The sequence below is a fragment of the Thunnus thynnus genome, chromosome 3 (genome assembly GCF_963924715.1).
Source record: "Thunnus thynnus chromosome 3, fThuThy2.1, whole genome shotgun sequence".
Lineage (NCBI taxonomy): Eukaryota > Metazoa > Chordata > Actinopteri > Scombriformes > Scombridae > Thunnus > Thunnus thynnus.
In genome coordinates, this window is record NC_089519.1 from 27,162,734 (window position 1) to 27,177,313 (window position 14,580).

General features: G+C 40.7%; 1 protein-coding gene across 12 annotated transcripts in view; it reads left to right on the plus strand.

The window, feature by feature from the left end:
- The window catches only part of LOC137179956 (sorbin and SH3 domain-containing protein 2-like), a 54,114-nt gene that overhangs the window by 18,621 nt on the left and 20,913 nt on the right, over positions 1-14,580 (plus strand). For 6 of the 12 annotated variants that reach the window (XM_067585071.1, XM_067585068.1, XM_067585069.1 and 3 more), the window contains 8 exons: positions 2,468-2,523; positions 4,819-4,908; positions 6,716-6,742; positions 6,889-7,013; positions 7,303-7,944; positions 11,522-11,651; positions 12,479-12,654; positions 14,247-14,313. In XM_067585071.1, coding sequence (XP_067441172.1) covers positions 2,514-2,523; positions 4,819-4,908; positions 6,716-6,742; positions 6,889-7,013; positions 7,303-7,944; positions 11,522-11,651; positions 12,479-12,654; positions 14,247-14,313 — 1,267 coding nt within the window. In that variant the 5' untranslated portion in view covers positions 2,468-2,513. Of the gene's footprint in view, positions 1-2,467; positions 2,530-4,818; positions 4,909-6,715; positions 6,743-6,888; positions 7,014-7,302; positions 7,945-8,705; positions 9,144-11,521; positions 11,652-12,478; positions 12,655-14,246; positions 14,314-14,580 lie in introns of all 12 variants that reach the window. The other 6 variants (XM_067585072.1, XM_067585073.1, XM_067585076.1 and 3 more) reach the window with 4 other exon arrangements.

Here is a 14,580-nt window from a genome sequence, read left to right on the forward strand (position 1 = left end):
TTAGAATAGACTTGGAAGTCTTGTTAAAATGGTCAGTAAAGCCAATTTCACACATAGTTCCCAGTAAATTACCGGGATAACCTTTCAGGCACTGATAGTGATTTTCACTATTCACACATGAAGCTACATTCAGGAATATTTCCGTCTTGCATCTTTTCCGCACGTAATATGGCAATGCCAGAATAGGTTGGCAAAGTAATGCAACACTTATGGATGCCAATAAAACTCAACAAAAGAAGAGGGTGAAACTCAAGAAACTCAGATCAAACTGTCAAACTAGGCAGTGCTGATCAAATATGAATTAAGATTATGTTACTGCATTGCTTATTTCTCATCTCAAATGTTTCCAGAAACATATTTTAGTTTACTGTTTAGCTGTAATATGAAAAACTTTGTGAGACGGCTGTCATGTTGAAAACAGACAAGCCAAGACCAAGCTCTGCCCGACTCACAGTACATCACCCACACGTCATGTCTTGTGATTGGTTCGCTTGCTCCATCTTTTGTCAGACAGACATAACCCTATACATGCTTGTCCTTGCAATGTTACTGCTTTCATTCACAACACAGCCGTACCGGCATTTTCCCTGAAACGTTACTAGGTCTTGAGGTGGAAAATTGGCAGTACAGATTCCCTGGAATATCAATCCCCACTCCCATTCACACATGACCCCATGCAGGAAATGTTCCTGAACATTTCAAGGATAGACAGCATGTGTGAAAGGGGCTTAAGATTTCACAGAGGAGACAGGCCAAGCTCTTGGTCATTTATAACAGGCAGGTCCTTAGGAGGGCTTATGCTATATTGGACTGCCAGGACCATCCAATCTGGAGGGAGTTTAAGCTATTGCCCTCAGGCCGTCGTTTCAGGGTACCCGTTTGGAGGACTAAAAGATTCCGTGTCTCTCTTCATTCCAAGTGCTATTGATATGCTTAATGGCAAATAGCACTCTGGCTGCATTCCTTGCACCACCCTTGCATATTTGCACACTTGTTCATCTGTACTCTTGCACATTTGTACTTCGTATGAATTTCAATTTCCCTGCAGTTGTTCTGGGATTTATTATGTGAATGTGTTGTTGATGTTGTCCTTTTGTATTCTGTCTTTATGCGAACCCTGGCCGCAATCAGATTACCCTAATGGTACAATAAAGATAACCTAATCACATTCTCAAAATTTCATAACAGTATCTAGATACATATGTGTAAAGCAATGTTAGCAATGTGTATGTCATAGTTATTTACATGCCAGACGTGTGGGATCCCTACTGCAGCCACTGTAGATTGTCATTTGTAGTATCTGTCATACACACTAAGTCCTGATGACACACATGTGCATGCATTCACACAGCGATGCAACAGTCTATGTTGCGCCTTCAGCTTTTGATGTCTGCCCCATCCATATCAATCATGCACCCTAGTACAACAGTTCCAAGAAAAGGTCTCCATATAGCAAGAGATGGACATCACATACAGTATGGGTGCAGTTAAGTAAACATGGCATTCTGTATCATTTATCATTTAAGTTATTTATGTTTCATCTATGTGCTGTAAAGCATTTGCTAAGGTCATTAAGTCTCTCACTCAGCTGGAACAATTTATGTTCCCACATTTGGATTCGTAGGCTGTGGCATATTTTGGAACATGACAGGCACTATGTGTTGATTTAATTTAAAGTTTCACTTTTTTATATAGTACGGTGCTGTAACTGAAAGTGTGTAAGTGACAGAGCTTATAGTGCTGTTTACTATTTTCACAACTCTTAATGGAAAGCATTATGAACTGTGTAGTATAACTTATTTCCATTTTAGTTGCATTAAATAACAAATAGTTTAAATAGATTTCTGTTCACATCAAAAACAAATACAATTATGATTTAACACTTACGTATTATTTAAATAGTTAAATATTCTCAGGATATTTCCAAGGCATTCTGATCAGTAGCTGTCCATCATTCATATTATGCCATCATCCAGCCTTCCATTTTTTAAAACTCTTATCCTATTCAGTGTCCCAGCACACATTGGGCCTATGCCACCTTATTTCCAATGAGAATCCAGAAGTGCAGTGAATGCTGCAGTTCATATATCAGATGTTTCTCACATTTCATGTCTAGGGAGTGTGCACCATATCATATAGGTTTTCTTAAGATGAGGAAAATAACGTGTGAAAGGAGTTAAAATGGAGCTGACCTCAACATCCACTTGCAGTATGTCATTATCAGCACATACTGTAGCCTTCAAACTGCTATACATTATTATCCTATCCAGAAACAGATTTTTGCCTCTCTAAGCAGTGTGATTTGACCCAGTGTCCAGCAGGACACTAAAATCTCCAAAATAATTGCTTATATTTGAGATTTAATACAAAAGAATTAACACAAAAAAATCCTCTTGTGTCTGTTCTTGAAGACATTTTTGTCAAAATATGATTCTTTGTCTTAAATTTTTTGCTTTTGTTTTTTCAGGAAAGTGTGTCCCCCTGCAGTAGACCAGTAAGAAGTGCTCTTCAATATGAATACAGGTACAGGTATGCACATACATACACAAACCATATACTGTATGTAATTGACTGCGTTTACATGCACAAAATATTCTGGTTTTGCCCTTATTCCAAAAAAGGCAATATTCCTACTAAGCAATTTACATGGCTAATGAAAATGAATATTCCACTAATATTCCCGTTTACATGCAGAGGGTTTTCAGAGTTTCACTCTGCTCCAGTGGGAACGGGAATCACAAGATCTCCGCAGGCAGTGAAGTAAATCAGCGAGGTGAAACATATTTAGTGAGCTGCTGCCTGATATTTATAAGTGATATTGATATGACTGATATTATAAATTTATAGTTACAGGCACATCGAGTACCTAGGTTGTCCCATGATGTTTATTACACTGCATCACACCGAGTCGTCGCTGTCAGTCCATGGCTCCATGTCAGGATAATAACCAATCCCCTCCGTCCCCGTCGTGGAAAAAGCACGCTCCGTTTTTCCAGGCCGCCCCGAACAGCTCTCCACTCTCCTCTCATTCCTCTCTTCTTGTCTGCCTCCCTGCTCCAACATATGTCATTTTGCCTGCCCAGGGGTGCGTTACACAACCAGCCCGTTATGCATTTCTATCCCAGCCCTGCAAACTGTTGGCTCGTTGGTTTGTATGCAATGCACAGAGCTGACCATAAACAGGCAAGAGGCCGTGAGTCTCAAACTGCGGTAAAAACCCCAATAAAGACACAGATTCTCAATTCGCTGTATACATGTCTAAAGAATGTTCCTTAAACCTGAATAAGATGGGCACATGTCTTAGTCAGAAAATGCTGCATTCACAATAAGGCCTAATTTTGAATATCCTAATGGAATATGCTGTTTAAATGACCCATATCAAATTTGGAATATCGTCATATTCGGAATAGTAGTGGAATATTAGTGTGCATGTAAACATAGTCAGTGTTGGGGAATTCATCCATTCATCCATCCATCCATCCATCCAGTCCATGTCCATTCAGTTGAATATTATGTTTAATGTTTTGGATTTTATCTTATATTTGTCTATTAACTGAACATAAAACTATTGTTTACTTCTAATACTTAAAAATAACACAGTCAATATGTTCCCACTTTTCAGTCCACTTAGCTATTTTAAAAGCTGCTATGTGTGCTAGTCTCCCTCTGCCACAGGCATGAGTCTGTAACTCTAACCTTGACCCTGTTTCACCACTTTGGTGTTGGTCCATTTTGGGCCTGGGTTATTGTGACTAAAAGCATCAATAAGTATAGTAAGCCTTGTGCTTTTAACCACAGTGACATATTCCACCCTCAATACATTTCCAAAGCTCTGTCCTGAACTTGGCAGTCATCCCGAGCTGAAGTGTGTATTTCAGCCTGTGAATCGATGAGTAATCAGTCTTTGAGCCTTCTCCACATGCCACACACCAGTCTGTGGAGCTGCCAGTGGTTGCTTGACTCATCTTGGTCGTTTGCCCGCTGTATATTTACAGTATAGAATGCTACACAAAAATTGCTTCATCATGAGAAGTTGGTGGTTGTCAGATGTAAATAACAGCCAATTACCAGTGCTAGAATTAGATACAAAGCAAGTTTGACATAAAAATTGTTCTGTCCAATTGCACAAATTATAAAGGCCTGATCTAGGCATTCGTGAAAGAGTTGTAGCTTTTCATAGACCTCAACTTTATCTGTGTAAGTGCCAGGTACTTTAAAGAGAAAAAAGGGAAAATATGCAAACATCAGCTTGCTATTTTACTAATGAGTAGGGAAGTTCAGTTAATTGAGGTTTTCCAAAAGCGTGACAGCAAGTCAGTTAACAAATTTGATCATTTTTAGTTGTATTGAGACTTGGTTTCTCAACTATTAACTTCTATTCCCCATTTTAATCTCATGTATCACATTAGCCTTTCTAAAATTGTGATATTATATAATTTTTGAAATCTAATTCAGAAGCAACCAGGGTCATAAAATTGAAAATGATCTGAATCCTGTAATTATTTCTCTCCTGATGGAAATGGTTATGTTGATGTAAGCTAATGCAATACAGCATCTTCAAACATAGTTATATTTATTAAATTTTAGCCAGTTCTACACGATTCCTGAGCACTTCATTCTTTTTTTATAAGCTGTCACTCGATCTGTCGCAGTAAAAAATCAGGCTCTTTTAATGCATGTGCTTTGCCTCCACTTGTTTGGGTGATGTTTCTGGCTGAATGCATTTGTGTGTGTATATCCATTTCTTTGTTTGTATGCACGTGCATGTGTGCTACCGCTTCTGCCTCTATGATCACCTGCCTGGCTGTGATTTCTCAGATAGCGGAGGATACGCTCGCAAAAGCGTGGCCTTGTCGCTTGTACTCTCTCCCGTGAAGAGGGTCCAGAGCTCACCAAATCTAGCCACAGGTACTAACACTCACAAACACACCGCAAATTAACACTTGTTCAAGAGAAAATTTGATACCTAAAATGCAGGCCACATGAGTCGAAAAAAATGGTCTAGACTGTCGGTCAAAGCATGAGGTAAGTCTTTAAAAAGTGGCTTTGTTGTTTTTCAAAATCATATTTGGTCTTCAGCAACCTGATATGGCTTGAGCATATTTGAAATACTTTCAAATAATCTGTGGCTCAGTATGCTTAAGCAATATTTGGACTGCAGGATGCAGTTTTTTTTCTAATCAGCTCATTGTATGATTCTTTTGTTTGCTTTTGTTAAGTCTCCTCCACCATGGGCTTGTTTTGCTTCCTAAATCAGTCATAAGTCATACTGTACCTTCCGGCTGTTGATGTTAATCTTCCTCCTGACAGCTCTCATATGTCATGCTTTCACAATGCTGCTTGCCATCTCCCTTTCTTTATGTGATGTTTATTGAACTCTTCCTGTTGTCAAAGTGTTTATTGAACTCTTCCTGTTGTCAAAGTTTTTTCTGTCTAACAGTTTTTCCTGCCTGTTTTTTGTTTAACTACCCTTTCTCCTCTGTCAGCGTTTATTGGTTAGACATGGCAGAACTCCCTGGACCCTAAAACGATTGGAGAAATGTGGAAATGTTCTTGGATGGGCTTGTGTGGTGACTAAAAATGGCATCTGCTTAACTTTTCCTGATCAGTGGTTCCATCAGTTTTATGCAAGCAAACTCACAGAAAATGTACTGTATGTGTAAGCCCCTAATTCTAAAATTGCTGCATTTTTCTTTTCATACATACTTAAAAATTACAGGTCAAGTCCAGATGAATAACCGAAAAGCTTTTTGCATAGCAGCTGGTTGCACCCAGCTGCCTGTTCCTTTCCTCTGCTGCGAGAACAGTGTTTGTGCCTTGCAGCTTTGCAGCATGTCAGCACCCAGGTTAACAGCTGCAGCCATGTAGGGATTCTAACACTGTCAGCTTTCTTTTAACGATAATGAGACACTTCTTAAATCTGATAAGCTGTTGTTAGATGTAGAAGGTTTAGGAGCATGGTTGTAATGTTTGGACCTCTACCCAGAGGGTCTTACAACCTTGTGCATAGACACTACTAGAGCAAACCATTGAAGGAGACATTAGGAAAGGGGCTTCAGCCTTGACAAGGGCTTTATATTAATTATTCTTTGTGGGAAATCTCTATTGTTTATTTATTTGTTTGTATGTTTAGAAAATATAGTGTAAGTGTGTATAAGTGTTAAAATATTTGATATGTACACATAGTTTGTGCAGGTGAGGTAGGAAGTTAAAAGCTTATACAGAGACCTCACCTGAATTCTGTGGCAACATCATCATGAACCTTTTAATCTTAATGAATTGCTAGTTTGCCCTAAGAATTAGTGTGGTTTTTATTTTTCTATCTTCAAAGTTTGACAAGAAAACTAAATTTTCTGGAGAAAATGAATTACAGGATAATTATTGTTGTTAGTAGTAGAAGCAGTAGTTCTCGGTGATCGGTAGATAGGTGAATACAAGATCTGGTGGTTGCAAATTTATAACAATGTGGTCGCTATTTCAGAGTTCTTGTGGATGCTAAAATTATGGTACAGCAGGTACCTCGTCAGTCTATGTCTTTTCAGACCTAAGTCCACACCCCTACCCCTACCACTGAGTCTCTCTTTGTCACACACTTTTTGTGAGATGACAACTACTTCAGACAACCTCTGCAATAGTTTTGACGTATTGCTGGGATTAATGAGACCACACATTCACTCACATTACTTATCGTTGCTGTGTCTTCTCTGTTCCCCAGGGAGTGATTCTCACTCATCAGACTTGGGTAAGTCTCTGTTCTTTCTGATGAATTAAGTGGGGACTCTTAACATTGCACAAATGAAAGAAGTTAAAAACACTTCACAGGAAACCAGAAAATATGCCATAAACCACTGCAATGTGTGATGTTAATAATATTAACTTTGTCTCCAGATTCTTGGCGGTCACGCAGTGCAACAGATGGCCTTAAGAATGGAGACGCCAGCAGCTCGTCTCTTGCTGCCAAAGGCTTCCGCAGTGTCAGACCCAACCTGCAAGAAAAAAAGTCACCAACACAGGTAAATGTCTCACACACCACACTGACAGATGTTGACAATTGCATTTCTATCTTTTTACTGCTATTTTGACTTGAGTCACAAGATTGGGGTTTGGCTTGTAAAAGTGAAAATGAGGTATTATGAATGATACCACAGACCATCGTAATTATGGATAATTTACAAAGAACCACATTGTATTTCAATGTATTTTGAAACAACTTGATGATTTGTATCAAGCTTTGCACTGATTATTTTTTTGTTGTTGTTGTTTGAACTTCTTTTGGCTGTTTCAATCAAACGGGCCAAAAAGGATGTCGCTCACGTGCCATCCCCACCCCCTAGAAGAGATAGTTTCCACTTCTCGCCCACTGGCACTAATCCACCAGCTTACAGTTCCCTCATTGCCCTGGCTAATGATTTGAGTCCTGGAACGCTAACATTCACTCAGAATGAGAAAGCAGTTTTGAAAGAGTCCTACACTATTAGGAGCACATCTTCTTACTCCTACTCAGAAACCAGTGCAAACCCAGTCCAACAGGTTGAACAGTCCACTGTCCCAAATGATATTAGCAACTGTAGTGCATCTGCCACCATTAATACACAGGCTCAGGAACGTAAAGTTTCTTCACTCAAACTCACCCCTGTCACCATCCCTGACCCCCCGGCTCACCTCAACTCTTACCTTGACCCTCCACCTAAGACCCAGACCACAGGTTCACCCACTTCCCCACCTCCACAAAGTGGCCGCACCCTCTCTCAACCCTCAACACAGACAGCCTTGCTTTCTGTCAATATGGGCCCTGAAAACCTGAAACATCCAGAGCCTCAGCCTTCCAACCCCACAGTGGAGCTCAAGGTCCTAAATCAAGCCCCGAGTCTAACTCCATTCCAGGTGGAGATGGCGATGGCTCCTCCTCCAGTTCCACCGAGACCTTCTCCTGCAGAACTGTTGGTACATAACTGACTACATACTGTAACAACAAAACAATAGGCAGCGATGATTATGCAAAATTCTAAGGTCACTAAAAAGCCAAATCACTGAGTTTTTGTCTTGGTGACATCAAGATGGAATAAAGGGCAACACACATTAGCCGTGCCTCATCATTTGATACCTATAGCACACACTGGGTGTGCTGTACAGACAGAACAAATAGTCAAAATACTGAAGCCGGGATGGGCCAGTTCTGGGAGCAAAAGTGATAAAATTGTTGCTTTTCTGGAGAGTTAACATCAACAATGGAAAGTCCGACAGTGGTGTTCGTTGACACCACCTGTTTGCGGCCTTTCATAGAACACAGTAAGTGCAGGTGTTTTGACATGCGTCAAATGCTGTTAGTGTGTGTTGCTCTTTAGTTTGTTAGTCTTGGTGCTGCCATTCAATCAACCAAACTAACTGTGATTCTGTATGTGTGAACAATTATGTGTGATAACCAGCAGTTTAATTCATTGTATATCAGTGCTACAGTCTGTATACTGTATTTGCTGCCCTCCACAGAGTTTGAACTAACAGAGCCTCTTCAATCCACAGCTTTAATTATGTTTCAGAAGATTGTGCTGCAGTCTCATGACACCTCAGTGTGGTTTCACAACAGCATTTCACATTCTGTTAGGCTCACGAGTTACTTCCACACATCCTGTGTGACAGGGTGGCTAATGAGCGATATCACTAAGCACTCTCCTCCTTTCCTCCTCTCCCAATCAACTCCCTCTCAGGGGCCTCCCTCTCCCGACCCCACAGCACGGCACTCCCCCTATCGCTGCCACAGCTCAGACTCACTCGACTACCTGTCAGGCCTAATGCCCAAGGCTCTATCGCCCACCCCGTATGTCCCTAGCGGAGCTGGCAGCGGAGCTGGCAGCACAGCTGGCGCAGTCAGTGGGCCGAGCCTTACTACAGTCAGCAATGTGAGCATCGGTGGTTGCGTGTCACCCTCCGCTTCCCCCGTGACGGTGTCAGCTCTCAGCCACTACTCTTCGTCCACGGCGGGTCTGCTGGATGAGCTGCAGATCTGTAGCCTGGACTCACCTGGCGCCTCACCCACACCATCGCCCACCCTCAGCCATGTCTCCACCTACACATCCACTGCTGGCCCTGATGATGTGCTAACAACCTCTGTGGCCTCCACTGCAGCAGCAGCCACTGTCACTAACGTAATTATCCCTACAAGTCACTGCTGTAACACACATCATTACCAAAAAAAAAAATGGTTCCCTCCTTTCCCCAACTCATTTGGATGGCTGAACCAAACCTCCACAAAATGTGTTATAGCTACTTATTTTTACCTTTCACTAACCATCAGCTACAACCTACCTGTCTGGTGCCAGAATTCAGTTCAGCCCACTCTGAGCCCTTTTCCATACACATGTGCTGGCTTGGCTTGACTTTGCTTGACTCGGTTTAACTCAGCGCATCAGCCCAGCGCAGCAGGGATTTGCATCTCCATTACAACAGGGCTACCCGCTTGAAGGTCTTTAACTGATGTCGCGCTTGTCTTGAGTCGATGACATTTAAAAGCAGCACCCTCTTTAGCGCTGCTTACTCAAGCCCCCAGGAATTGCTCTGGGCTGTGGCTAGTGGCCAAAGGAGCAGCTGTACAACGGTGGATACATTTTTTTGAGCGTCACAACCCCCGTGAAATGACTCGTTTCACTATCAGAATTTGATCCATTTGGTCCGAAAAGTCTAGAGGAGCCGCACAATTGAATCATTTTATCCCTATTCAAGTTACTCGAGGGCTAAACCGGAAGTTAGCTGAATGATGACAAAGCCCATCTGACATCACCGCAACCCGCTTGGAGGCGGGTCAGGTGTGTTTGACTCGACTTTGGAGATGGTCCATTTTGGGTGCAATTCAGGGCTGGTAATGGAAATGCAAATCGACGCGGCATGGTTAGACTCGGCGCGGCCAAAAGTGCCAATGGAAAAAGGCCATATGTTCCCTTGTTATGTTAATGTGTCTGTACTCATTAGAACTCTGTGTCTACGTGTGCTTGTCTATATTTCTCTTTGTTGCGCCTTTTTTGAAACCCAGTGCATTTATACTGTCGCAAGGCCCGCTCATATCAAAAATTCTTGACAAGACAAAACCATTTTACAGAGAAAAGTTGCAGCTGGGTGAAGTATGCTGTTGGAATTTTTTGGTATTTGAAAGACTGAACTTGTCCATGGAGAGATGAAGGGTTTTATAAGTTTATGCATGTCAGGACTGCAGTTTTATTACCATTCAGCTCATTATATTGCCCTGAGCATAGGTGTAAGAGATGCTGACACATAACAGTACATTTGTAGATTATGCCATGAATTTGCTTGTGCATTTTGTCTTCTCAGTTATACAGGACTCATATTGAAACTGAACTGCCATTTTGTAATGACTGAATTTTTTTTGTCTGACATTAGCTTCTTGTTAGCCAAACAATTGCATTTCATTTTTCAGTCACTGTTCACACCATGCCTTGTGTCAAGCCAAACCTCTTCTTTAACTTCCATCAAGGCAATCAAGTAAGAAATATCATTAGTGCTTGGTATTATTTCATTTCTTTGGATTCTACCACAGATTACACGCAGAACCACACCAGACTTTTGAAATGCCTCAACAAAATTTGAGATGTGGTCAGAAATTCAGAGGTCTGGAACCAGGCTATGTTATAATGGCTAGCTTCAAATCCTTGGCTTGAAGTTGTTCTCGTGGCATTATAATCAGTAACAGCAGCAGTAATCTACTTACTGTCAATGAATTACTCATTTTGCTCTGTGTCCAAGCACTAAATAAACAACAAATTAAGATAGATACACTGGCAATAAGTGTTGTGAAGTAGTAAGAGGAGTGTCTGCTTGATGCTGTAATGGAAATTGGTCAGTTGCTTTGCCGTTTTTTGCTAGGTATTAATTGGTTGTTGAACTATCATGAATCTTTGATCTGAACATGAAGGCCTTCAAATTAAAATGCTGTATTTTTATCCTTTGCCACATGAATTCATTTGTCACTCTGTCATGTTTAATGGGAGAGCATTCTCCAGACAAGCCTCCCATTATAACTATACCATGTCCACTGTCTTGCTGAAGTCATGATCAAAACTAATTTATAATCGAATGTATGTGAATCTGAGAGAGCTATCTTTGTTTACTGTCACTGTTTTAATCTTTTCTGTCTGTTCTGAAGTGAAATGATTCAATGTGTGCTCCTCTCTCCCTCACTAACTGTTCTTATGTCACCTCAGATTCAGCACTTTCTATGAATCACGTCAGATCCAATATCTGTACACATGTACATTCATTTCCATCACAACTGGTTCCTCTACACCTTTGAACATTAAGCTTTGTAGCGACATGATGACTAACATTGGATTTATAGAACTAATCTTTCTGTTGTTTCGCTAGTTGTGTTTTACATTTACACTCCTGATGTGATGTTGTATGGCATAACTACAACATTGTCCACTATAGTAAATGGAAGAAAGTACATTTTGCTGTACGTTTGTGATTGGTAGTGACTGATTATCTCTATTTCTGGCTTGTGGATCACTCCTAGGGCCAGGTCCTCTCTCACGCTATGAATGGAAGTACTGGCCCTCCACAGAGGCCCCTCTCTCCCCCATCTTATCCTCCTCCCCCCACCTCACTCACTCACACTGGCCTCCAGAGACAGAGCAGGAGCTCAGGTGAGACACTGACCTTTTGTCACTTGATTGTTCATTAATAACACATGCAAAAATCCAAACACATGGATATGGAAACAAATTTTCAAGTACTATTAAATTTGAGCCTGCATTTAAACTAGAGCCCGCAACTCACACAACTACACGCAGAGAAACACAAACACAGAACATAGAATAAAAACAAATCATTCTTCCCTTAGAAAATTGCCTTGTGAAATTACAAACAGCCCAAATTAGAACCAGCACTGCAGTTGGATCTGGACAACTGAGAGCTGAAAAATCAATCAGTTCTTCTTATTATTACTATTACTTTATTACTATGACACAGAACCTTTATTGGTTTTGTGTCATAGTAATAAAGATTCCTCTGAAGTTAATTTCAAGAATGTTTCAATCTGTTAAACATCATTAAGGGATTTTTGTGAATTAATCTTATAGTGTTGGCATTGAAAAGGATATTGCCAAAATTTATTTCATTATTATTCCCCATATCAGTTGAAGAGTTGAAAAGTGTGTTTTGGTAACGGGTTTGTTTATACAGACATGCGAGGTAATATATCTATTAGCAGAACATAAAACCATTCAGTTGTGGGGCACAGTCAGAAATAAATCACTACACAATGGAGAAACAGATCATGCTTGTTCTTTTACTGCTCAAATTGTGCAGCATACAAAATAGCAGTTAGAATATATACTTAAAAAGACATCAGTGGATTCAATGCTTGTTTGTTGAGCTGATGTCATTGTGTATACTTTGATTTCTCTTTGACTATTTAAAGCATCTGCTAATGTGTCTTTTCATTTCGTCTCGTATCCCTCGTTTTATCTAGCCGGCAGTGAGTCACTTACACGAGAGTCTGTGGTGTCCGGCCACACCAGCGTCAGCAGCACTGTGCCCATTGCTCGCTTCTCAGAGGAAGAGAAAAAGGTTTCCGTCATTAAAGCGCCCCATTATGAAGGCATCGGCCCTGTGGACGAGTCTGGCATCCCTATCGCCATCCGCACGGTGAGGTCAAACGTAACAAAGCTAAACACGTTTGTTAGCAGCAGACTGACTCAGTTAGGTACTGTAGTTGTTGCATAGTCTTCTGACCCATTTCTGTCTTGATATGTGATCAGGCTCATGAGAGGGGATTACTTTCAGCTGTCAGCAGCTTTTGACCCTATATTAGAAGCCCTTTGTTTCTCTTACTCTCACTATCTCTTTTACCCTCCCTGTGTGTGTTAGTAATAATAATGAGCTCTGACAAGGTCTTTGCTGTGTTACTGCAAGGTCCTTGCTGCTTACTTATCAAAGTGTGTGTCTTGTGTGTTATCTCTGTTTAGGTTTTACATGTATTAATGCTCCACTCTAGATTGAGTGAGCGAGAGAAACACATTTACAGGAAGAGTGAGAGAGACAGGCAATAAAAGCTAAGAGAAAAGGTGAAAAGAGAAAAAAAAAAAGTAGGAGAGAAGAAAAACAGATGCGCCTTGTTGTGAGCAGACAAACATTTTTGTGGGCACTCTATTTGGTAACCGTGGAGAGTGAAGTGGTAATTGGCCCGTCTCTTAGCCAGGCCAATGCTACATGCACAGTCACACACACTCCCTCTCTTTGGAGCCAAACTACCTCTACTCTGACTGGAGTCCAGACACACTGTTTAGTGCTACTGAATAAAGAGAGGATTAAGTCTCTCTGCCATTTGATAGCTCTTTTTTGAAGTGGCTGTTAGATCTATACTGTATACACAAAGACACACATACCAGGGTTTCTCCTGGATTTTCCAGGCAGGGCACCAGGAGCTTTTTGTTGCAGCATTGCTTCTGAGAGTCTAACTGTAGTTATGTTGCATATTTGCCTCAAAACATTGAAACATGACCGTATTTAACCATGTCTATGGGTAATTTTTTAAATGTATGTGTTGAAAGGATTGTATTGTACATAGAGTATTGTTCAGACCTAAGGGTTAGGGTTATTTTGAACTGTATATTTGCATTGTGATATTTCAGTCAATAAACTAACTAACTAGCGGATACAGAACAATACAGACTGTAAAAGACTGTTGACCTTCACCCACACTTCCCTCACCCGTGTTGTTAGATCAGGAGAATAACAAGGGAAAAATTAATCATAGTATGAATGAATGATATCCAAATACACATCATACTAAAAATATATTTTTTTCTGTTCTTTGATAGATGTCTAGGATATGAGCGTGAGAACCATGCAGTCCACTTAGTTGAATACTCTGATGGAAATTGTGCTTGACAGGATTATTTATTTTGAATGAGAAAAAAGGAGAATTTTGTTATCCTCAAGTAATACAGTTTTCTTGCCCTTATTGAGGTGAACAAGCTTGAGCCACATTCCTAAAAGCAGACTATGGAGAGTATCTCCAAAAAAAATAAATTAGACTTCATTTATTTGTGTCACAGCATAATAGGTTAAATTCTCTGTAAGTGAAATATGGATCTCTAGAGAGACTGAGAGCGTGTTTTTCTCTGCTCAGTGATGTTCCTTAAACCAGTGGGAAACCTTTCCAGTTTCTAAATTCAGCTATCCAATTTATGTTGAATTTCACAGCACATAAATCTTTATTATTTCTATCTTCACAGACGGTGGATCGGCCCAAGGATTGGTACAAAACTATGTTCAAACAGATCCACAAGGTTCACAAAGCAGGTGAGTCTTTACCCAATCACTGAAAGACAGAAATTCCCATCCTCATTATTTCCTGTGATTTGATTGTCAGACAACATGAGGGGCATTGATCATGCATGCATGCTGTGTGTACATGTGCACGTGTTGGTGTGTGTGTGTGTGCATGCCGTCTCTTGTTAAACCAAAAAACCCAAAGAACCTCAGAGCCAGAACTCATTAGATGGGAGAGTCTGGAGAGGAATTGAGAGAAACCTCTAATAGACACAGAGCTGTCCTGGGAAATCTGCT